We start from the raw sequence: 23453 nt of genomic DNA, 5'->3' as shown, positions 1-23453 counted from the left end.
TGCACTTACAGTTTTCGAAATGTAATACTAAGTGTAGAAGAGCCATCTGCACTCTTAGTCTCAGCCGTCACAACCCCACCACAACCAAATCTTCCTTCTCCAAAGATAGCAAAAGAAATTTTAAAGATTTTATTTATTTGAGAGAGAGAGAGAGCACACAAGCAGGGGGAAGGGCTTTTTTTTTTTTTTAAGATTTTTTTTTTTTATAGCAAACGAAATTTTAACATCTCTGGAAACAAAACCTTGGAGGGAGAAGAATAAAAAAGAAGGACCTGAGAAAATCCAACTCCAAAGAAGTAGGGCACTTCAGTTCTAATGCTCATTCTTGTAGCACCCTCATCTTTGCAAATTTTGGGGGACTCTGGTTGATTCTGTGGAATATTTCAATTGTGGTTAAATATACATAGCATAAAAATGAGCATTTTAACAAATTTTAAGTATACTGTGGCATTAAGTACAACCGTGTGCAACTATCACCACCATCCAAGTCCAGAATTTTTTACCATCCCAAAATGAAACTCTGTACCCATGAAACACTAACTCCTCATTTCCCCCTCCCCCAGCCCCTGGCAACTCCATTCTACTTTCTGTCTCTGATTTTGACTACCTCATACAAGTGGAATTATACCGCATCTGTCCTTTCGTCTCTGGCTTCACTTAGCATGATGTCTACAAGGTTCATCCCAGTTTGTTGGTTTGCAACCCTCTTGGGAGCTTCCCAGATGTAATCTAAAATCAGCCTCCTTAGGGGGAGGGCAGGGAAAGAGCTAAGAAAGAGGGGGCCGCTCCAAGTTGGTAGACAGCAGTATTAATAAGCAAAGGGAACTTACATACATATGAGGCTTGCCTTTGGTGACAGCTAGACAAATAGGTCCCCACACCCACCTGCCAAATCTTAAAAGTTTATTAAGAGGTCTTAACTGGGTTCATTCATGGTATACTCTGCCGGTGTTCTCAACATACCATCTGAAGGCTATGTCCTTAGAGGAGCCTCTGGGAGCAGGAAAGGCAAGTTGAACTCCCATTCCAAGGAGAGGGGCGGGGGTGAAGAGACTTCCAGTGCCTGGGTCAAGCTCAGGGGTCAACTGGCAGTTACATCTTTTCAGTTACCTTCCCCAACGCTGTTCCAAGGGCTTTGCAAATATTAATTTACATAATTATTCATCTTTGTATGTTCCCCAGGGTCTAGAAGGTGCTTTCCGTGTATTAGATATAAAATATTTGTGGAACGAATTTCGGTAGGACTTAAGCATTTCCAAGCGATTCTGCTTGCTCTTCTGGTTGCAAAGTTACAAAAGGACCCGGTTTCTCCCGGGGGGGCATAACTTCACACTAGGTTTCAAGTTGAAAAGAAACCCTCTATTTTAGACACATTTAGGCCAGTTTCCCACTAAGGGAAGCCATTCCTGAGTGACAGAGACTGTAGAAAGTGACTCAACGTAATTAAAGTTTTTCATTCTAAAGGGGCTGCAATCACCTACGACAAGACTCAGGAAAAGGGAAGACCCCGAGGCTGGGCTGCCCGTGCAGATCCACGTGGTAGGTGGACGGAGGAGGCGGGGCCCGAGGCGGGGCGGGGCCTGCGGGGCCTGCGGGGCGGGGCCTCTCGTGGGGCCTCTGGCGGGGCGGGGCGCGCCACTGCGCCGGGCGGCGATGGCGGCGGACGGGGACTGGCAGGAATTCTATGAGTTCCAGGAACCGGCCCGGAGCCTCCAGGACCAGGAGAACTGTAACGCGAGCCCCGAGGCCGGCGCAGGGCCGGGCGGGGGAGGCGACGGCTTCCCGGCGCTGGCCTGCAGCTTGGAGGAGAAGCTGAGCCTGTGTTTCCGCCCCTCGGGTCCGGGCGCCGAGCCCCCGAGGGCGGCCGTGCGGCCCATCACCGAGTGCAGCCTCCTGCAGGGGGACGAGTGAGTGCGGGCCCGGCCGGGAGCGGGCGGGAGCCTCCCCTGCCCCTCGCGCGGCCCTCGTCCTGCCCTCTGGCCCTCTGTCTGCAGCCTCGGCGGGACTCGGGCCCCAGGCTCCTCCCCGCGCCCTCCTTCCGCCTCCTCCGGCTGGCGAGTCCCCGCCCTCTCTGCTCCCCCGCCGCGCTCCCTGGGGCTTTCGGCCTCTGGGCGTTCAGAGATTTAAATCCCCCCCGCTGCCCTGCGCTCCACGCTTCCTCACCCTCCGCCACTGCCCTCCTCCTGCTCCCTAGAAACCGACCCAGGTTGGGTTCAGAGGGGAACCTCCTTCCACGGAGCAGGTAGTTAGATATAGAACCTCCTCGGGCACATGTGTAGCCACTCATTCATTCAACTAGCATTTATTTAAGCGCTAAGTGCCAGAGGCTGCTTCGCGCTGGGAATACCAAGGTGACTGAACATACCCCTCTCACGTAGGGCACAACTTAGGATGGGGGCTGGATTTGTAAACAAATAATTTGTATGGGGGTAACAAATGCTCTCCTGGACATACGTGCGAAATATAGGAGATTTAAAAGGGTGTGTGGGAGAGCCAGGAAAGGCTTCACAGGGAAAGAAATGTGCAAACTGGATCCTGATGGATGAGTGGGAGTTTGCCTGGCAGATGAAGAAAGGTCTAGCATTGCAGCTCGCCCATATAGCACGTGCAAAGGTACCAACGCTGAAGCAGCATTTATGCCACAGGAATTTATCGGCGCCATCTGAGAGCCCAGGTGGAGTGCAAATCCCCACATAGGCCAAAAACAAAACAAAAAACCGAGAGAAAGGCTGTGGTTGTTAATAGCAAGGATCTCCTAGTCTGGTGGGACAACGCATGTATGAACAGGTAGTTATTACAGAATCATCTAAGTGCAATGATAGGACATTCATAAGGAATTGTGCGAGCTGGGTAAGGGAGAGGCAGAGTTCCTGGGGGGGGGGGACACTTTATTTGATTATCATGAACCCCGGTTATAATTTGACTAAATAAGGGTTGTAATTATGTACCAGGGTGTCACCCCCAAAGGGTATTAAAAGGAATGGTGACAGTGAGGGAGCTGAGCATATTGTATAGGTTTGGGGAAAGAAGCCGTGGAGAAGCTGCTGGTACAAGGAGTGAAATAAACACTGTGGCCGTGGGTAGGGGATGGGTTTTTAGAGCCCTGATGGATTGCAGAGGTTAGAGGTTAGGAAAGGTTTCTTGCGAGATAGAGAAGGATCCATAGGCATAGAAAGGGCTTTCCAGCCTGATGGTCTCCTTTCCTCTGTGAACAAGGTAGGAAGCTTGAGAAGAGAGATTTGAGAATGAGGGCCATGCCTTAGCAGTGGTTCAGGCCTAGCTATTTTGGGGACCATATTGTCTCATTGGCGCCCGTCTGCAGTGTTCTGCCCAGTGTGGAGGGGAGAGTTTATGATTGGATTTTGTATACCCATGTATGTAGCTGGTAGCAAAAGATGACATTTTTGAATATATATATATATTCAGAGATTTATATACTCTGAATCATTGGGACTCAGGACAAATTCTGGATCATTACAGTGCATTTGGGTTTGGCAAGAGTAACTTCTCAGAATAGATTAGTGGTTTGTACACAAATGTTAAGGTTCCCTATTTTTGCTTTGCCTGTACTATCTAGAAAGTAGTTTATTTTAGTCTTTGCTTAAATCCTAGGTTGATGTAAAACTTAAAAAAATATTTTGTTACTCTTGATAATGGTTTTTAGTAGATGATATGTTGGTAGTAATGCATGATTCTTGATTTGGGAATGCGTAACAAGTCTCTTTCTCTCTTTTCAGGTGCCAGGGCTGGTCACTGCTCACTGTCCCTTTTCTGTTGCATACATCTCTCCATTGCTTGGTAGAGTCCATCCCTGCTCCTCTTAGTAGAGAGAGTTGAGAATTCTTTCGCTCAGATATTGCATTGGCTTAGGGCACATTATTTTAACTTCTGTGAGCCCCACTTTTGGTTAAATATGTTTAGTTTTGGTTAAATATGGATTATACTTATTTGCTATGGTTTTGCTTTAGAAGGGTATCACATGGGATTCAATGTCACAGGACTTTGGCCTCTTTGGAAATAAGCTTTCCTGCTGGTCGTTTATGACTGCTTGTAATACTTTGTGATAAAGATAAAGGCAATTCGTGTATTGACTGGAGAATTCTAGAAATCTTTCACTTAATTCAGCCCTGTGTCCTTCCAACTATTATTGTTCTGACATTGGTGGAGCTAGAGGACTGTTAATTGTCCTTAACTTTCTTGGAAGATCAGATTCACCCACAGTCTCACCTACTGGGTGAAGTATTCCACTCGTCTTCTTGTTCCAGCCTCATTTAAGAAGAAGCAAACAAGCAGTCCCTAAAACCCTGTACCGTCTTCACCTACTAGAATATCCTACTCAAGTTCCTCACCAGGATTAGGTAGAGTTATTCAGTATCGGAAAGTCTTTTACCCAGGAAGGTGTGGGTCAGAAACTCAGCAAGTTTAGCAATCAGAGATGTTGCCTCCAGTTGGAGTGTTGTGGCATTGGAGAAGGTTGTGGTTCTAACAGAGAGGAGAATAGGAATGAACTATGCATATGGGAGATGTGCTGGGTAAACGAGCCAGTTTCCCAGAGCTTTTTGGGTTCATATTTTCATTGAGGCTAATGTGCATTCCAAAGCCAAACATCATTTTGGGATTTTATGTTTTTGGCAGTTATGGTCCCATTGCTTCTTCTCTTTAGCACCAGATCCCAAATTCATTAAATCAAGTATATTGCTTCTTTATTTTTAAGCTTGCAATCTTATTTTTATACCTCCAGTGGTCTTGTTTTTGTCTCTTAGTGGCTTACACATTTGGAAAAAAAACAAATCTGCTCAGTTATTTAATGGCTTATTCATGATTAGATATCTGCCATATATTTTAGTTTTTTTTTCTTATGACATCTGTGTATCTCTGCCCATTTAGTAGCTTATATATGTAGTGTTTAACTTACCCCAATTAAATTTCATCTCATTTATATCTCTGAAGTCATTTTTTAATACAATGTCATGTTTTATTATGCTGTTACTACTTGGGTATTAAATCTGAGTTTTGGTCATGAAGTTGGAGTTTGCTGTCCTTATCCAGTGTGGCTTGGGACTTTCCTCAAAACAGCTCATTTGAAATAATGCTTAAGAGTAATAGAGCTGGAAGGAATGTCTGTTACTCAAGCCTCACATTTTGTAGAAGGGCAGCTCTTACCTAGAGTGGTTAAGGAACGTGGCCAAAGACTCAGTGTTTGAAGAAGAAAGGAAAGGAGAGTCTGTGTTTCCTGAATTTAGTAAAGCACCCTTTCGTTTTACTCTGTTGCTTCCCCAAAATGCTGTTTGACAATAAGGAAGGGTGATTGCATTGGCTATAACTTCTGTGCATTTTATTGTGGACTCCCCTTTCTTTCTTCCTTCATTTTTATCTTAGTGCTTAGCCTATTACAAAATAGATATTAAACCCCAGTCTCACATTGAGACTGAATTCTTTCTCCAGGAAGGATAACACATTTTGGGTTAGAGAAAGATTATTCACCCTATGCAATGATCAATAAATAACTGTAAAACCCAGCATATGTAGTACCCACGTGGCTCTGGAAACATTACAGAAGCTCCTTGTATTTTAGTTTCCTCCTCTGTGAATTGGGGATAATAATGGCTCTTCATAATAATTGTTTTCGAGGATTAAATGAGTTAATGTATGTAAATTGCTTCAGACGATGCCTGGCACCCAGTATTGTGGAAATGTGAGCTGTTGACTTTGAGAGAGTTTTTTATACCACTGCATTTTCCACAGCACTTCTTGTCAGCCCAATGATATTGTTGTTTAGTCTTCTTCAGGGGGCTCTTCTTTGTTGGTATTTTTCTGGAAAACAGGAGGCCCTCCATTGTTTTGCTTTGACATTTTTTGTTCTTTCACAATAGTTTTGGTATTTGTTTAACAAAAGACATGTGGGATGTTAACTTTCATTGATTGTAGTTTTCTTCTTTTCAAGGATTTGGAATGCCCTGACAGATAATTATGGAAACGTAATGCCTGTGGACTGGAAATCATCCCATACCAGGACCTTGCATTTGCTTACACTGAACCTCTCAGAAAAAGGGGTAAGTTAGGAATTGAGCGAATTGTTTCCGAATAACTGATTCTGATAATAGGACTAAAAAATAACCTTTCTATTTAACACAGATTCACTGGGTTGCCTTTTCTTTCCAAGTTTATAGCCATTGGTGTGGCCCTCTCTTGCCATCCTGGGTCTACTGCCGTCAACTTGCTAGCCCTTTCCTCCAGTTCTTCCCAAGCACACACTTGCTTTTGTATGTTTAGCCAAATCTTCATCACCTGTATATGAACACCAAGGATCAGCTTTTTTTTTTTTTTTGAGCTTAACTAGCACAATTTTGGTGTGCTGAGAAAACTGGGTAATATATTGAGCATCTGGAAAAACAACATCGAGTTAACGTTCTGATGAATTTAAGGACTTGCTGGACATGGCATGTTTTCTGAAGACTGTGGGTTCCTGTGAGTATTGGAGAACCTTTAAAAGACCTTAGAGTTCCTGGCTACCTGTTCGAGGCTGCTGGGGATTCCTTGGGTTTGTAAAGTGAAGGTGCCTTGGGTAAGAAGTGTGAGCACAGGGTGATGGGACAGCCGGGGTGGGGGTGGGGAGGAAATAGAAGAGGGAAGGTCATTGTTTTAAAATGGAAAAGCAGTGTTAGGTTTATCTAAAGGTGACAAGAAACAGCCAAGGTATCTAAGTTTCAGGGGCTGTTTAAGTTCCTTATCATATAACAATGTAAACTCATGCCAGACCTTTTGGCATGCTCCGTGTTTCATTAAGTGTATTTGTGTAATTGAGAGTATAATGCATTGGGGCTGTCAGTATGTTAAATAGTATTGTTAATGTTTTGTGAAAACAATTTTCTCAAATATATGACTCAGGACAGCCTGCTGCCTATTATTTTCTAGTAAAATACAGAGTTCTGTCTGTATTTGCCAGTAATCGAGTAGATAGAGAAATCTTACTGTATGTATTATTACATTATTAACCCCACTAAGCTCTTCTGCTGACCGACCTGGCATACGTTTCATGAAAAGGAATAAAACAACATATGTTATGCTCTGTCTTCTGTTTATTTAGACCCTAGCCTATCATTTTGGGCTTGGTTCAAGTTTCCCTTCCTCTCTGAAGCTTCCTATTACTGTTTTAGCCTTTGCTGATCTCATGGAATTATACAATTTTAGAGTTGGAAGCGACTTTAAAGGACACTTAATCCAGCCTCTCCCTTGGGGGGAGTCCCCATCTGCAGCCTCTCTGACAGATGGCCATGTAGCCATGGCCTCAATCCCTGTGTGGCAGGAAAATGCAGCTTTCTTTGTGGGAATTGGTTACACTGGTGGGGGTGTGAAAATCTTCAAGGACTTATCTGTCCCCCAGAATTTAGCCCCGTTGTCTCTGGGGTACTGGTCCCCACAGCACTTTGTCCATGTCTCAAACCATTATTTTGTTCTCTTACTAATCCTATGTTTCAGCGTCTGTCATTAGATTGTGGTTTGCTGGTAGCAAATCTTTTTAGTCTTTTTAGTAACTGCCACTGTGCCTGGCACATAGTGAGTACTAAGATAAGTGTTTGTTGAGTGAATGAATGAATAATCTTCTTGTCATTGAGACCCTAAGGTTAGAAAACATGACGGAAAGTTCTTTTTTAAAAAATAGGTATTTTCTGTATTATTTAATATAGTGCTAAATCCATGATAGCCAGTCAGTGAGTTTTTGTCTGACATATTAAAAAATAGCATAGAAGAGATCCTTTCAGGGTTTCAAATTGAAGTGCATTAGCAACATGAATGGGACACTAATTTAGTTTCATTGAATAAAATGTGTATCTTGTATTGTTCTTAGATTGCATCTTGGGAAATCCCTCCCTTTTTCTGCCTTCTGATTGTTTTCAATGCTAGAGTAACAGTATGGCCAAGGGCAGTGATTAGTAATGACTTGGAGCTTAGTACTAGTAACTGATCTTAATTATAAAAGCCTTATCTAGAAAACTCAGCAGATTAAAGTGGACAAGTGGTCATCCATCTGTCATCTACCTATCGTGACACAACTACCCAGGTGATGAGTAAGAACTGAAATTAGACCTCTATTCCTCAGGAAGGAGTAACTGCACATTAAGTTCCTGAAGAACAAGGAACTGTGTAAGAAGTGACCTTCTCATTCTATTAGCATATTATTACATTTTTTTTAAACCTGAGTTATTTCATTTAGCGTTGCTTATTCTGAGCTCTAGTCTTTCCATAACTGAATTATGTTGAATTTGCCTTTGAAAGCATCTTTTAGGTTATTCCATCTATAAAATAGGATCTATAGGAAATTTTTTTTTTTTTTTTAAAGATTTTATTTATTTTTTGAGAGAGAGAGACCACAAGCACAGGGAGTGGCAGGCAGAGGGAGAGGGAGAAGCAGGCTCCCCACTGAGCATGGAGCCCGATGTAGGGCTCCATCCCAGGACTCTGGGATCACAACCTGAGCCGAAGGCAGCTGCTTAACTGACCGAGCCACCCAGGCGCCCTTGGAAATTTTTTTCCTGATGAAGGGAGAAAACATTTCTTTTGCATTAGGATGAGAAAAACATTCAGGAAAACCACCATTTGCCACATTTCAGCTTTTAATTTTTCTTTCCTTGAGGTTCAAGATGGCACATTTCTAAATTTGATGAGTCTTTCTACAGTAAGGCAACTAGTACATTCCAGATTCTTACATAGGCACATTTTTTCCCCTTGAAGCAGCTTCAGTTTCAGACAGGTCAATAGAACCACCAGTTCTTTATCTAACCTGACACAGGAAGGAGTGATGGGAATGCTTGGCAAAGAGAAGACACACTGATGCCGAAGTGGGAGAAGGAACGATGATACCCATGAGAGCCAGGGTTAGTTTTCAAAGCCGAAAGGGATTCCAGCCCTTAACATATGCCATTTCTGTGGGGAGTGGACTTGGCTCAGTCCCTAGAAAGATGATCTGGGGTCATTATTTTTGTTGTTATGGAAATTTATTCTAATGGTTTACTGGTATCACGCATGTGTTTTGGCCATAGCTATAAAAACTATTCTAAATCCAGTGCCATTTTTGAATATGCTCATATAGTAGAAGGCTTGTAAATCACATTGTCTTAGGAACATCTCCTGTGCCGGCTTCTTCCTCCTACCATGAGTGTTTTCTCAAGGACGGGGACTTTGTTTTATGCACCTTTTTATCTTCAAGAGCAGAGGCAGGAAGAAGATAGTATCTTCCTTAGGAGTCATTTTAAAACGAAAACTTTGATTTGTCTGTAAGGGGGAAAATAAATCTATGGTCCTCCAACTACAATGAAGATTGATTTTGGGAAGTGTTGAAATTTAAGGATCTGTGAAGATCATTGCTAGGTCTATCCCCATCATCCACACATCCTTATAACTAGATTGTGGGACTTTCCATCCCTACTTCTATAAACTTGAAGTCAAACATTTTCTCTCAACAAGAGCCTAAGCGCTTGATCTTTCACGTTCCTTATTAAAGGATAACTGCATCGGTTTACAAGGTACTAGGCCTAGTACAGGACTTAGCATGAAAAAGCAGCCTCTGCCCTCCCTACCCCATCCTGAACACTGCTTTCCGCTTACTGGAGGCAGCCACTTTCAATTCCTTGAACTGTTTCTTCTGACAGGTAACATGCTCTCATCATTTTACTTAATTTTTTTTCAACTTTAGAATTTATCCACTTGCTTTCCACCCAGAGGGTGAGGGTTTAGGTCTCTCTCAGTCCTCCTTCCAACCCTCAACAGCATAACCCTCATGAAAACTTTCCCTTCCCTGTCCTCCCAATATAATTATATAAAAATATTTGGTTAAATTAATCTTCATCACTTATATTGACTGTTTAAATGTTCACAGTTGACCCCTTTCGGTACATCATGAGTAAATTTCCTCTTGTAATTTTTTTGTTTTTTTTTTCCTTAGGGTAATAATCATTGCCTTTTTGTGGTTCATTTAAGCTATCACTAGTTCATAAATTCAGCCTCCACAGAGCCATAAAACTCATTTTAGTAAGTGACATGCACCAGAGAATCTGTTAGTGTCTCTGCCTCTGTTTCTCGGGTGCTTTTCTTGAAAAGTTTAGTACTTCTCGTGCAGTAACAGTGGTCATCTGAACTGTTTACTCTCCAGGTGAGCTTCACAGCCATCATTGTGTGATCTTTACTTCACCATCATTGTAAGAATTCCCCCACTTCTTTCCTGTATTAAGATCCCAGGCCTGCTTCCTTTCTGGTTTTCCTCCTGGTTTTAATGGAACTTATTCTGCAGTAGCTTTCTGAGAAAGAGTGTATGAGGTTAACTACTAATGAGATAGGATTCTAGGCTGAAATTTATTGAAACATGGAAAAACATTGATTTTTCTTCTCATCTCTTTTGTTGCTGTAGAGAGTTCAAAAGACATTTTGATTCTTGATCCTTTTAATGTGATGGTTTTTTTTTCTCTGGAAGCTTTTAGATTTTTTTCAAACTGTTCTGAAAGTCCAGAATGATACACTGAAGGCCATGTCCAGGCCTTTCCTAGGCTGGTCGCGCAGTGAAGACTAGACTGAGGAGGTGTGTCATCCCTGAGTTACAACATGGATGCATGTTGTGGTAGGAGCCCTGATGTGGCTCCCCTCCCAGCCTGACATTCTGAAAGGCAGCATGCCAGTGGTCCCTTGCCCTTCTCACTCTGTGGGTTGTATTCACCATTACACTTTAGATGCTCCTGCATGAGGAACTAGGGAGGCAGTAGGGACCTACATCCCCTCAATTGTGTCTTCAATTTTACGTGTATCCTCTGCACTGGCAAGTAAAATAATTTTTTCAGGTAAAATATTATTCTTTAGATTATATACTACCTCAGAGAAATGCATGGTTGCCTCTTACCTAGCTCCTTGTTGCCCATTTATTCTTCAGGAACTCCTTTCTGAAGACAAGAGCTTTAGTTTTAGTTCTGTTCATCATCTGAATCGTCATGTCATGGTAGGTAGATGATAGGTACATGATCACTTGTCCATTTTCAGCTGCTGTGTTTTTCAGATATGGCTTTGCAGTTAGGACTAGTACTAAATTCTTGGTCATGATTATTGGTGTGGGCAGGTTAAGGGACACCAGCTAGGTAGGCATGGTGTGATAACCCAGGGCTGGCAACAGCAAGCAGTAGCACCCCTGGGCACGAAGAAGTAAGGAGAGGAAGAAGTTACCAGAACCTAGAGAGAGTAGCTGTGGGGGAGAGGTCTGCTTGACAAGATCTGCTGCTTTTTGGTAGTCTGGCTGGGGGGGGGGGGGACAGTGGGATGACTGTCTGGCTCTCACCCTCCCACCTTCCAGTGTCCTGCTAGTGTCTGCCAGTGGTTTTTAACCCAACTGGAAGCCAGAAGTCAAGGGCATCCTTTGATTTAGTCCATAAAGTTCAGCCTCCTGAGGCCCAGAGCAGGGTGGAAAATGGCAGTGAGGCAAATGGAAACCTCCAGCACAGTTAGATTGAAAGATGTTCTTGGAACCTGCAGAGATTTTATTTTTGGAAGAAGAGATGTTCACCTGTAAGGCAAAGTGTTACTCTCGTGGACAGTGCCAGGGAGTCGAATCCTAAGCTTTTAATCCTGAATATTAGAAGTTAGTTTGGAAGTAACTAACTTTATGTTATCTGTGGAATTTAACATATACCAATCTTACTATTAGATTGTGAACTAAATAACATTTGCTGCTAAACCCGCCCATTACCTCCCTCCCCGTCTCCCATAATTCCTTATGACTTCCTAACCAATACTGTATATGACACTCTTCCCCAGGGAAAAGCAGCTGAGCGTGTGTCGGTATTGGGCATTAGGGGATGCGTGCGGCACCTCGGCAATTTCCTATTTATTTTCCATTCCCCCCCCCCTTGTGTTTGAGATGAATATGTAAAGCCCTTCACACACTGCTGGGCACGGAGTGATCGTAATCATCTCTCCCTTTCAAGGGAAGACTCTTCTTTACCCAGACACTGTGACTTTGTTGTGATCAGAATGTCCTGCTTTTAACAGTGGGTTATTTTGCTTTTAGATAAGTGACAGTTTGCTCTTTGATACATCAGATGATGAGGAGCTGCGAGAACAGCTGGATATGCATTCAATCATCGTCTCCTGCGTTAATGAAGAGCCCCTCTTCACTGCAGATCAGGTATAGAGGAGACATTGGTCCAGGAAAGAAAAAGGGAACCTCAAGCTGAAAAACAGTTTCTTACTGTGGCAATAAGTGAGGGGTTGTTGGAATTTACTTATTTTTACTGCATTTTCTGTTTATGTAGGCTTATCAGTTAACTCCTCCACTGAGAAAAGAAGGTATATGTAATCTGAAGCAGACGGGATTATGTTAGTTGGGAAGATTTTTCAATATAGGCACTTTCCCAGTATAGGCCTTGTTAAAACAGTAACAGCAAGTTACTAAGGGAGGGTTATTGCTTCTACTGAAATCATAAAAAATACTGTGAATTTTGTACGTTTTTTTAGAGTTAGCAAGACATGGCAAACTATACTGTATCTGCGGAAATTACCTACTCTCTCTAAAAACCTGTGTAAAAATTATTAGCACTTATTAGAAGTACATATTATGCGCCCAGAAAGGAGTGAGCTTTATTCCTGTGGAATGCTCTAACAATGTCAGCCCTGTATTCATTTAAACCACTTGAATCAGCTTTCTCATTGTCTGAATACTCTTCCCACTTGTGTTGTCAAAATGTAGTGCAAGAACTTCTTCCTGAAATAACATGCTCCGCAGCTACTCTGACTGAACACTCCCACATTAAATTTTTAGGCTGGAAGGATGAGGTCAGTAAAGAGATAAGTTATGGCAAGGCCGGGAGGAGTCTATTAAACATGTGCCATGTTGATGCTCCTTCGTCATATTTGTGGTTGGATTATTCCAGGCCTGGAAAGAGTGCAGTGCTTAAAATGCCAGATAATGGGGTAGAGGGCTGTGAGAGGTGGAGCATGGTATCCCAGGGAAGTACGTGACCCTGAGATCCGTTGTCTCCTCAGTGATCTATCTGCCTGAATGCCATAAGCCGTTCCTGCTCCCAAGACTTAGTGAAGTAGACTCTTCTTCTTCTCCAGTGTTTCATTGTGCTTTTTTACAACGCCCATTTGAGAAAATCTGCTTACTAATTAACATAATCCCCGCCTCCCTCAGATTTACTCTTCTTTTTCCTCAGTACAAGTATTACAGCAACCTCTTAAGCTTGCTGATTCATCCTGTATTTTTTTCTAATAGTTTTTTTTTAAACTCTTAGATCTCTTTTTTCTAACTGTTGAGTAATTTTTCTAGTTTTAAGTTCTCACTGACTTCTGTATCCTTCTCAACTTTTCAGTGTAGAGCAGGGCAAGATACTATCATAAGATTCGAGCAGTGTTGCACATGACCGTAGATCATTGGTTGAAAGACAGAGACTTCTGAAATTCCTGTGCAGCTTTTTTTTTTCTCTTTTAAGCTTCTACACTTCAAGTAATTTTTGAGTATTTCTTAATCTTCCATTGAGTTAATACATGAAATTCTTTTTCTGCTGTTAAAGGAAAATTTTGCTGCCGTAGAGGTAATTTTTTGCTTTACGTATCAATTTTTTATACTGTTCTGTTTTTTAAATTTATGTCAGTTTGATGAAGTGCTTTTGCTTTCTTTTGACTATAACTATGATCTGGTTCTAACACATCTGCAGTAAATTATATGTGTGTTTTTGTACCGTTTCTCAGACATTGCAAGATCTGATGGGGCTTACTGAATCATGATGGACATTAAATCATACTCTGTTTAATTTTGTGCTTAGCATATTGTAATTTTTTTTTTTTTTGATAAACCATGTTCATTCTTACAAGCAAAATTTTGATTATTCGGAGCACCAGCTCCTCCTGCACACCGCTGGTTAGTGGAGAATTTAGTGCATTTCTACTCTGGTTGCTTCAGGTGAGCACAGTGTGCAGATAGATTGTTTTCCCAAGTGCCTCTGAGTAACAGTAGTATGTATATTTTGGAAGGTTATCGAAGAAATTGAAGAAATGATGCAGGAATCTCCAGACCCAGAAGATGATGAAACGCCCACCCAGTCAGATCGGCTGTCAATGCTGTCCCAGGAAATCCAGACTCTTCAGAGGTCCAGCACAAGCAGTTATGAAGAGAGTAAGACACCCTCCTTAAATCCAGGCTCTTCATACTTCCTGTGTATCTCAGACCATCTCCAGAAAGCTCTGACTCTTAGAGGCTGTGATACACACCCTTCTTCAGCCCTCTAGCAATGTTTGGGCGTATTTTTATCATTGCTCAGGGACTTTGTCATATTCACCTTTGAATCCTGTATTAGATGGCTTGGGCTGCTCTAACAAAGTCCCACATGTCCAGGGCTTAAACAACAGGAATTTAATGTCTCAGGGGTCTGGAGGCTAGAAGTTCAAGATCAAGGTGTGGGCAGGTTTGGTTTCCTCTGGGGCCTCTCTCCTTAGCTTGTAGATGGCGGGCTTCTCTGTCGTCACATGGCCTTCCCTCTGTGTGCGTCTCTGCCCTAATCTTGTCATTTTGTAAGACACCACTCATACTGGGTGAGGGCTTCAGTGATGTCCTAGCTTCACTCACGTGAGAAGTGCTGAGAAAAAACTGAAAGTGGGTTTCAGGGAATAGTCTTTCCTTTCATCTTCCCAGTCTTCAAAAAAATTCACACATTGGGGCACATGTGATCAAGTATGTATTTAGTTTAGTTTTTCCAATTCAACTTCTGTCTTCTGAAGTGTGCTAGAACCCTGCTAAATTGCGTGCAGTTTCTTGTCAGCAGGTAGTTTCTGTACTCTCCCTCGGCTTTTGTGTTTGTTCTTTTCCTTGTACGAGCTTTTTTCCGTCTTGACTGGAGTGCTGTTCGTGGGATGATTGAGTTAGACAAGTAAAGAATGTTGTTACACTTCTCAGCCTTTTGAGAAGTAAGTTGCCCACCTACCTCTGCTCAGACCTGCCCACCAGAAGTTTTAGGATTACAAGAAGATCTCCCACAGTTTAATTGTTTAGAATATGATCTTTGCTCTTTTGGCGTAAAACACCACTCTCTTGAAACGCTTTTCATCTTAGTATCTGCTGTGCTTTGCTTTTGGTCACAGGAGTGAAAAGGCTCTCAGTCTCTGAATTAAATGAGCTACTGGAAGAAATTGAGACTGCCATCAAGGAGTTCTCTGAAGAGCTGGTGCAGCAGTTGGCCCTGCGAGACGAACTGGAGTTTGAAAAGGAAGTGAAAAATAGCTTTATTTCTGTTCTCATTGAAGTGCAAAACAAACAGAAAGAGCACAAAGAAACAGCCAAGAAGAAAAAGAAACTCAAGAACGGCAGCTCTCAGAACGGGAAGAATGAGAGAGGTCACATGCCTGGCACAGTAAGTGGTGTTTGCGGGAGTCCTGGCGGGCCGGGAGCTGCTCCTGTGGTGGTCCCAGGGCCCCGGGCCGGCGGCAGGCCCTTGCTCCCAGCGCCTGCGTGTGCGGGCGTGCTTCTCGTGCTTCTCACGGGGGCACACGTGGGGCTCTGCTCAAGGAGACCACTTTGCTCAGCTCTTACAGAAAGGTGTTTTCTTGGTGAGCATATAATGGTTTTCCAAGTAATTCCATACTGAGATGTTTAGGAGGGAAGTCAGTAGAAGGAAGGCAGGGGAATAAAGAAGGAGGGTATCTTAAAGGTGACCGTTTCAATACAGCAAAGTGTTAATAGTGGTTATTTATGTTTGGCTCGTGGGTTTACGAATCGTATTATTTTCTTGTTTTTGCTTCTCTTGTATGAGTTGTATAATAAAAAGTTAAAAGGGGGTGCATTTAAAGGTAGCTGAACTGTGCTGAGCCTAAAATCACAGACTGATTTGTAATCAGCTTCCTCCTGATTTATCAACCAAGTTGGAATATGAAGGCATTTGAGGCAGTTATGTGATATCAGCCATTTGCCCTTGTATTTGGCAGATGAGAATATTTCTAACTGGTGAAAAAAAGTTTAGAATATGTGAATCTTTGACTCTTCATATGAGATTTCTTGTTTTCTACCTTTTCACTTTTCTTAAGTGGCCCTATTTCGTGTGATTAAACTCCATCATAAACATTAACTAATTATACGAGATGTATTTATTTATGGGTTTTAGAGCCATTTCATTTTTCTTTGATCAGTTGAGACCTTCTATATTGCCACCTTCATTTTGTTTGTATGTGAAGAAATGTTGATTTTATTTTTTTGGAGTATAATCGTTGGGCAAAGGATCCATTTTTCTAAAAGGAAGGTCCCTGATTTTGATAACATGGTAATACAAATTACCACAAACTAGCTATTATGGTTTGTAATAATGTAAGTTCTGTCTTTGATTAAGTCTCAATTTATTTTTTCTAAGGAATACTTATCAGAGAAATGGTTCTCATTAACCAGACTCTGCTGGAACCCAGGGAAGAGAATGCAGTTCTAGGTTGCTGGGTCACCAATGAGCGGTTGATACAAACAAAAAGAATCTCCCCATTTAGCCTATTCATTGTCTGCTTTTGGCCTGTGAGTAAATGGACATTTTTTTAGTGTAAAGTCCGTTCGTTTGTTGAAAGGACATAGCTCATAAACTGATTTTGAAAAAGTTCTCAGATAATGTGGTACAAAATATTTTTGAGAAATGGTAGTATTGATTGAAGAGGTGTTAATTAGTCGCTTCTAGTGACTACTCTGGAAAAGCAAAAAAACCCCCAAACACCCAAAAACATTTGTTTGAAGATACAACGCTGGAAAGTTTGCTTTAAATTTCTGGAGCAAAATTTGTATATCATATTTTTTTAAAAATTGCACCTTTTAAATTGCCCTGTTATTCAAGCGTGATTAAACAAAGTACCTAGTTAAAAAGTCATAGCGTGGTTGGTAATTTCTCTCTGTCCGCTTTTAAGAATTACATGTAAACCCTCCATTTATTAGTGTTAACACTTGGCTGAGGGAAATAAATTTATCCCGAGAGGGGTATAAAGCCTCCTTTTTGTAACTCCCATATGAAAAGTGTTAGAGTGGATTCATGGTGAAATGGTACGTGGCATTTATATTGAGAAATGGATTTGGCAAGGCAACATTTAGATCTTACTCAAACCTTTACGAGTCTTGAAATTCATAGTCAATTTTTTCACAGTATATGGACCTGTGAAGTTGCTTCTTGAGTCCTGATCTACTATTAGTAACAAAACCTTTTAATCAGGTTACTGATGGCATTGCTAAGCTTGTGGTACTGGTTCCCTCTATAAGCTGGAAAAAGACCATCCCATCTGTGACACAAGGAGTCTGAAATCTGTGATTCTGAAAAGAGTGGTAGGTGGCTCAAAAGAACCCTAAAGTGAAACGGCCAATTGGATAAACAGATTGCAAAAGATATTACCTTGTTAGACGTTTTATGTAACATGCAGTTTGGGCAAGTCCTATCCCTCTGAGTTAGCTATCATCAGTGATACAAATGTCTAAAAATTGGTGACCTTCTTACAGAGATCATGCTTTATCTGTTTTCTAATAACATTAGTCACTTTTTTCTTTTTACCTTGAATATTTTTGTTTTATTAGCAGGACTTGGTTTTCTTTCCTTAAGCACGGAATAGCTTCCTTCCATTTTTCCTTAAACGTGTTTCATTGAAACAAAACATCCATTTGTAGTTGGTCTAACGCTTTATCCATATTTGCTAGCTCTTCTCTTTGGTCCAAAGACACTATAAGGAAATACCTGGGTGGGAATAGAACAAAGGTAAACTCTTTCGGTGTTAATTTTGGAGACTTATTGTTTCAAACATTTTCTGTAGTGAAAAAAAGAATTGGGGGCTTAGGGATGCTATTTAGAGCATTAGATGGTTTTGGGGGGCATGGAAATACTATTAAATATTAAAGTATTGAGTATCTTATACAAGTGAAATGTTATGTTGATTTGTTTTAATTTCTAAAATCTGCTACATGTTGGCTAAGATAAAGCAATATATATTCATTCAGCAGATCCTTGCAGGGTGTATCTTCCTTGTGCCAGGCACTGTTGAAGATACAGTGGCAAATAAAGCAGACAAGGCCCATGGCCTCTTGGGGTTTAATAATGAGGGAGACAGGCAATAAACAAAGAAAGAATGACTAGGCAATTAATTTCTGATAGTAACAAATGCCACCAAGACAATAAAAGCCTGGGTAAGGTGGTTGATAGCAGTGCTGTTGGGGAGCTGTTTTTGATAGAGTGGTCACTATGTCACTGCTCCTTCTGATGAGCAAGGTAGGCTGTCTTGTCTTTTTCCAGTTCTCTGGAGGAGAGGTTAGAGGAGTAGATCTTCTCTTTGGGAAATGAGACTCAAGAGAGCAGAAAACTTTATATCTCTTCTGTCCTGTTGTTCAGCATCAGGAGAAAGAGACGGGTGTGAGTGGAGTTTGGAATGGTTGACGGGTACTGTCTGTTAATCACTGTGGTGATCTGGATGCATTTTTTTGAACTGACCATGCTGTTTTGGGCCTTGGTGCTTTTATATATGCCGCTCCCTTTTCTGGGGTGGCCCTCTGTTCCTACTTTTCCCAGTACATTTGGGAGATTTTTTTCATTTTTTAATTTGACCTTCAAAATCCTGGACAGGCATTGTCTTCCTTTTTTAGAACCTTCCTCGATGACTCTTCTTCCAATGCAGAATTGACTGCTCTCTCCTTCTTTTGGGGTGTTATTCCTCTTGCCTATTTCTGTTGGCACTGTCACACTGTATTGTAGTTTTTTGTTTTCATGTCTGTCTGTCATGGGTCTCTAAGGATAGGAAATGTCACTTTATCTTTATATCCTTAGGTATAACATTAGGTACTAACAAATTTCTACTAATAAATGTGTGAAAGAAATAAACTTGCAAATCTGTATTTCTGCCTAGGGTCTTTCTGTCAGGTGCCAAGCCCTCGGAGACCGAGGAGCCTGTTGATTAAGAATTTTGGGTTAAGAGCTGTATTTGAGTCCTGCTCTTGCCGCTGGGTACATCTCCCTTTGAGTTTTGAGTTTTGGGAGGATTACATGAAATAATGTATGGAAGACTAGTATATATCCTGAGTAAATGCTAGTTATATATCCAGCTGCGTACTAGTTATTTCTCTCTGAAATTTATCAAACTAAAGTTACCATTTTCCTAAAGTTGAATTTATTTCCTATATATTTTTCTTTTGGTTAGTTGAACAGTCTACTCATTCACTGAAATCAGTGCAGTTTCTAAGTCAAAGGATATGCAGTTTTGGAGGGTTTTAAACAACCATCTTTTCATATGGTTCTACAGAAATGAAACCCAGTAATTGCATAAGTGAGCGACCATTTCCCCACACCTCCAACCAACAATGGGTATTGTTAGCCTTTTGATATATACTGATCTGAAAGGCAAACAATGGTTTGATCTGTTGACTTCTGTATTCTTTTGTGAGTTGCCTATTAAGGTGCCTATTAGATGTTTTTTGTATTTATGAGGGTACACATACTTCTAATCTCATAGTATCATACTCTGTTGTCATCATTGGATTAAATCTCACCTGGGAAGGAGTGCAGCCTTCCCAAAAGCTCATTCACATTGTTTCATTGTTTAGCATCTTACCTAATTTTTGTTTTTTTTTACACATCACTTAATGTCTGTTGAATTGAAACTTTGCTATAAAGGAGATAGAATCCCAAAGGATTTGGGTTTGTCCTATTTGAATTGTTGTTCTCTCAGGGATTTTTGTTGTTGTTGCCAGTCTTCTATTTATGTTGTATAGAGTCACAGACCATTGGACTTCAGTGGCAGTTCGCATGAGTACAAGAACAAGTCAGAGTATACCAGGTGTGTTTTAATTTAGCAGTGGTTGTCACCTAGAATTATCTGAAGTGTAAAGACATGAGTGTTTACTTGCTTGGCATCATACCTCAGTATATGGATGAAATGGACATACTTCTTCCTTTAGGATCCGGTAATGTTTTCAAATTAAAAGTCACATGTAAGGTTGTGTTTTCTAAGTCTAGGGTTGAGAAGATAGGAATCTGTAGTGTGTTTTCTGTTTGCCATAATCAGTTGGAGCTTTCAAGAGAGAGTTCTCATGTGTGGGACTTAGCACCAGCAATAATGAATAGTTGCCTCAGTCTAACCTGAAGAAGTTAATTTTGAAAACTTTTGGGGTATTAGGAATCAGGAACTCTGTTTTAAAAAGAATTATATTGCCCTGTTGCTTTTGGGGGTTGGGGAGATAACTGCCTAATGATGGGGGCAGCTAGGCCTTGGCTGATACTCTTTCTTATATTATTTCTTTCACAAATGCACTGCTCTGTATGTATGACTCACTAAGCTCATATTAATGACGAATAGTCAAATCTATTTTGTTTCTCTTTTACATGCAAAAATGCCCCAGTAATAGTTTTTCATTTAATCTTCACCAAAGCTGACTTTAAGAGAAATTTATTTTCATTTAGATAGTTCTGATTAGATTGTTCTGAAGTTATTCCACTTTGTGCCAGCTCCTAGCTTAGAAGGATCTGTTTTGACACAACTCCTTGAATTTGGGGCTTTTGTTTAAAATAAGATGGACCCTAGTTTTTTTCTTCCCTTCTTTTTAATTTGGAATTTTCAAATTTCACATTTGTTAAGATGATTTAGACTGAGGATTGGCAAGGCAAATTACTGCCTGAGGGCCAGATTGGCCCTCTGCCTATTTTATAAATAAAGTTTTATTGGAACATAGCCATGTCCATTTATTTCCATATGGTCGATGGCTGCTTTGGTGTTACAAGGACAGGATTGAATAATTGTGACCAACTGTGTGGACTGCAAACTAAAATATTAACTCTCTGGCCCTTTCTAGGAAAAGTTTTCCAACCCCCGATTTAGACTAAAATTTAATAAAATTAAAAAATTTGAAGGAAAAAAAGATTCAAACTCCATTTAAAGTGAATTTGTATAAAAAGATCACTATATCGTGACTAAAATTTATTATAAAATGTAACCTTGTTTTATCTAAGAGTGTATTGAATTGTTCTTTTCTTCAGGGCCCCGTCCAGCAGCCTGAGTTATGCCTATAGGTGGTGATGCCTTGGCCAGTCCATCTCCAAGCCACTTGCCTAAGGCACTCTGCCTAGCAATAGACCTTTGTGCTCTGTGTGTCAGATTCCCAGTAGCTAAGTGAAGACAGCCAGCAGGTAGACCAGTTGTCTCTAGATTTGGGGCCAAATGAAAAACTTAAAAATGTTGGCAGTTGTCTGGGTACACTGTATTTATAGACAGTAATCAAAAGTAGTTTAAGGTAGAGGAGAAGTAGCAAAGGAGCTGATCCCCCTCCACCACTTTTTCTAAGTAGTGGTACTCAAGAGGATGAAGTCTGCCCTATATATGTGAATAAATATTAATACATTTTCAACAGTAATTTGTTGGTTATATTTGATAGCATTTCTCTGTTTTCTCTCTTTTTCCTTATAGTTGACACACAATGTTATATTAGTTTCAGGTGTATAGCATAGTGATTTGGCAACTCTATATGTTATACTGTACTCACCACAAGTGTAGCTACCATCTGTCACCATACAACGCTATTATGATAACATGCTGCACCTTTCATCTAGTGACTTATTCATTCCATAACCGGAAGCCTGTACCTCCCATTCACCTTCACCCATTTGTACCTCCCTTCCTCCGACAACCACCAGCTTGTTCTCTATATTTATGGGTCTGTTTCTGGTGTTTATTTGTTCATTTATTTTTTAGATTCCACACGTAAGTGAAATCCTGTGGTATATATATGACTTATTCACTTAGCATAATACCCTCTAGGCCCATTCATGTTGTTGCAAATGGGAAGAATTCATTCTTTTTTATGGCTGAGTAATATTCCACCACATCTTCTTTATCCATTTATCTATCGATGGGCATATTTTGACTATTGTAAATAATGCTGCAGTAAATACAGGCGGTGAATATATCTTTTTGAATGGGTGTTTTTGTTTCCCTTGGGTAAATATCCAGTAGTGGATCATATGGTATTTCTATTTTTCATTTTTTGAGGAGTCTCCATGTTGTTTTCCACAGTGGTTGCGTCAGTTTACATTCCCACTAACAGTATATGAGGATTCCCTTTTCTCCACATCCTCACCAACACTTGTTACTTCTTGGTTTTTTGATAGTAGCCACTCTGACAGGTATGAGATGGTATCTCATTGGGGTTTTGATTTGTTATTTCCCTGATGGTTAGTGATGTTGAACATCTTTTCATATTTCTATTGGCCTTTTATGTGTCTTCTTTGGAAAAATGTTTCTTCAGGTCCTCTGCCCATTTTTAATTGGATTATTTGTTATTTAGGTGTTGAGATGTATAACATATATTTTTCATATTAACCCCTTATCAGATATATCATTTGCAAATATCTTCTTCCATTCAGTGGGTTGCCTTTTTTGTTTTGTTGATGGCTTCTTTTGCTGTGCAGAAGTTGTGTGTGTGTGCGTGCGCGCGTGCGTGCGCGTGTGTGTAGTCCCAGGAGTTTATTTTTGCTTTTGTTTCCCTTGCCCGAGGCCACATATATAGAAAAATGTTGCTAAGGCTGATGTCCAAGAGATTACTGCCTTTGTTTTCTTTAAGGAATTTTATGGTTTCAGGTCTCACATTTAGGTCTTTCTTTTTTAAAGATTTTATTTATTTATTTGAGAGAGGGAGAGAGAGATAGTGAGAGAGCATGAGCAGGGGGTGGGGAGAGGGAGAGGGAGAAACAGGCTTCTCGCTGAGCAGGGAGCCTGATGTGGGGCTCGATCACAGGACACTGAGATCATAACCTGAGCCGAAGGCAGATGCTTAACCAGCTGAGCCACCCAGGTGCCCCTCACATTTAGGTCTTTAATCCATTTTGAATTTATTTTTGTATATGGTATCAGAAAGTGGTCCAGTTTCATCCTTTTGCATGTAGCTGTCCAGTTTTTTCAGCACCATTTATTGAAGAGACTGTTTTTCCCCATTGTAAATTCTTATCTCTTTTGTTGTAGATTAATTCACTGTATAAACTTAGGTTTATTTCTGGGCTTTCTATCCTGTTCTGTTGATCTGTATGATTATTTTTGTGCCAGTACCGTACTATTTGATTACTACAGTTTTATAGTATATCTTGAAATCTGGGATTGTGATACCTCTACCTTTTTTCTTCTTTCTCAAGATTGCTTTGACTATTCGGGTCTTTTGTGATTCCATACAAATTTTAGGATTACTTGTTCTAGTTCTAAGAAAAATACTATTGGTATTTTGATAGGGATTGTGTTGAGTCTGTAGATTGCTTTGGGTAGTATGGACATTTTAGCAATATTTGTTCTTCCGGTCCATGAGCATGGTATATCTTTCCATTTGTGTTGTCTTCAATTTCTTTCATCAGGGTTTTATAAAAGTTCTCAGAGTACAGGTCTTTTACCTCCTTAGTTAATTTATTTATTCCTAGGTAATCTGTTCTTTTTGGTGCAACTGTAAATTG

The 23453-nt window shown here is 40.7% G+C and overlaps 1 protein-coding gene across 2 annotated transcripts in view; it reads left to right on the top strand.

Moving 5' to 3' along the window:
* Window positions 1–1606: 1606 nt before the first annotated feature.
* The window catches only part of FEZ2 (fasciculation and elongation protein zeta 2), a 41373-nt gene continuing 19526 nt past the window's right edge, over window positions 1607–23453 (top strand). For both annotated transcript variants that reach the window (XM_027622864.2, XM_027622863.2), the window contains exons 1-5: window positions 1607–1907; window positions 5945–6053; window positions 12047–12163; window positions 14011–14152; window positions 15115–15383. In XM_027622864.2, the coding sequence (XP_027478665.1) occupies window positions 1654–1907; window positions 5945–6053; window positions 12047–12163; window positions 14011–14152; window positions 15115–15383 (891 nt within the window). In that variant the 5' untranslated portion in view covers window positions 1607–1653. The remainder of the gene's footprint in view (window positions 1908–5944; window positions 6054–12046; window positions 12164–14010; window positions 14153–15114; window positions 15384–23453) is intronic.

This window comes from Zalophus californianus, chromosome 8 (genome assembly GCF_009762305.2).
Source record: "Zalophus californianus isolate mZalCal1 chromosome 8, mZalCal1.pri.v2, whole genome shotgun sequence".
NCBI lineage: Eukaryota > Metazoa > Chordata > Mammalia > Carnivora > Otariidae > Zalophus > Zalophus californianus.
This window is presented reverse-complemented; position numbering and strand designations above follow the sequence as displayed.